Genomic DNA, 653 nt, shown 5'->3' on the forward strand with positions numbered 1-653 from the left:
TGCGGGCGCGGCGAGCCGGGTGCCCCCTGCAGCTCCCAGCTCTGCTGATCCCCCAAACGCTCCACCAGCACCAGGTCACTGCCTGTGGCTGCTCCCCCCCACGACGGGATCCGGGAGATATTCCCACCCCTCCAGCATCCTGCTGTTGCAAAGGAGACCAGCCCAACATTCCCTCCTTTACCTTGTGCCTGATGTCTGGATACATTGCCCCATACTTCTGCTCCAGGTACCGGTAGTCATAGTTTGGGAAGGGGGAAGGGGCTGGATAGCTGCCAGAGCGCCAGAGCTTCCAGAGGTTGACGGCTGCGATTCCCAGCAGTGCCAAGGCGCCGGCGGCGTAGAGCCCAATCTCCCACCGCGGGGGGCTGGAGGCCACTGCAGGGGACAAGGGGCTCCATGAGCTGGTCACAACCTCAGGCTGAGCCTTCGTCCTCGGCTGCTTCCGTGCCAGGAGCTCAGCTCCAAGCTCCAATTACAGGATGGGCCAAAGGGGGATAAACCGCAGCTCCCACCCGGCTGACTGCAAATGGGTCAGGCAGTGGCTTTCCCAGCCAAAAAATTAGTCCTGTCTTGGCTTTCCCGGGAAGTGAAGTGCTCCTGTATCCCAGCCCTGCTCCCCAGCCAGTGGCTGTGTCACCTCCGGGGTGCTGGGG

The 653-nt window shown here is 62.6% G+C and overlaps 1 protein-coding gene across 1 annotated transcript in view; it reads right to left on the bottom strand.

Annotated features, from left to right (window-relative positions):
* SYT12 (synaptotagmin XII) overlaps positions 1 to 653 on the bottom strand; it is a 6,096-nt gene that overhangs the window by 4,241 nt on the left and 1,202 nt on the right. Inside the window, exon 2 of the mRNA XM_009076476.1 lies at positions 182 to 375. Within this exon, the coding sequence (XP_009074724.1) occupies positions 182 to 375 (194 nt within the window). The remainder of the gene's footprint in view (positions 1 to 181; positions 376 to 653) is intronic.

The sequence above is a fragment of the Acanthisitta chloris genome, unplaced genomic scaffold (genome assembly GCF_000695815.1).
Source record: "Acanthisitta chloris isolate BGI_N310 unplaced genomic scaffold, ASM69581v1 scaffold2026, whole genome shotgun sequence".
In the NCBI taxonomy this organism is placed as follows: Eukaryota; Metazoa; Chordata; class Aves; order Passeriformes; family Acanthisittidae; genus Acanthisitta; species Acanthisitta chloris.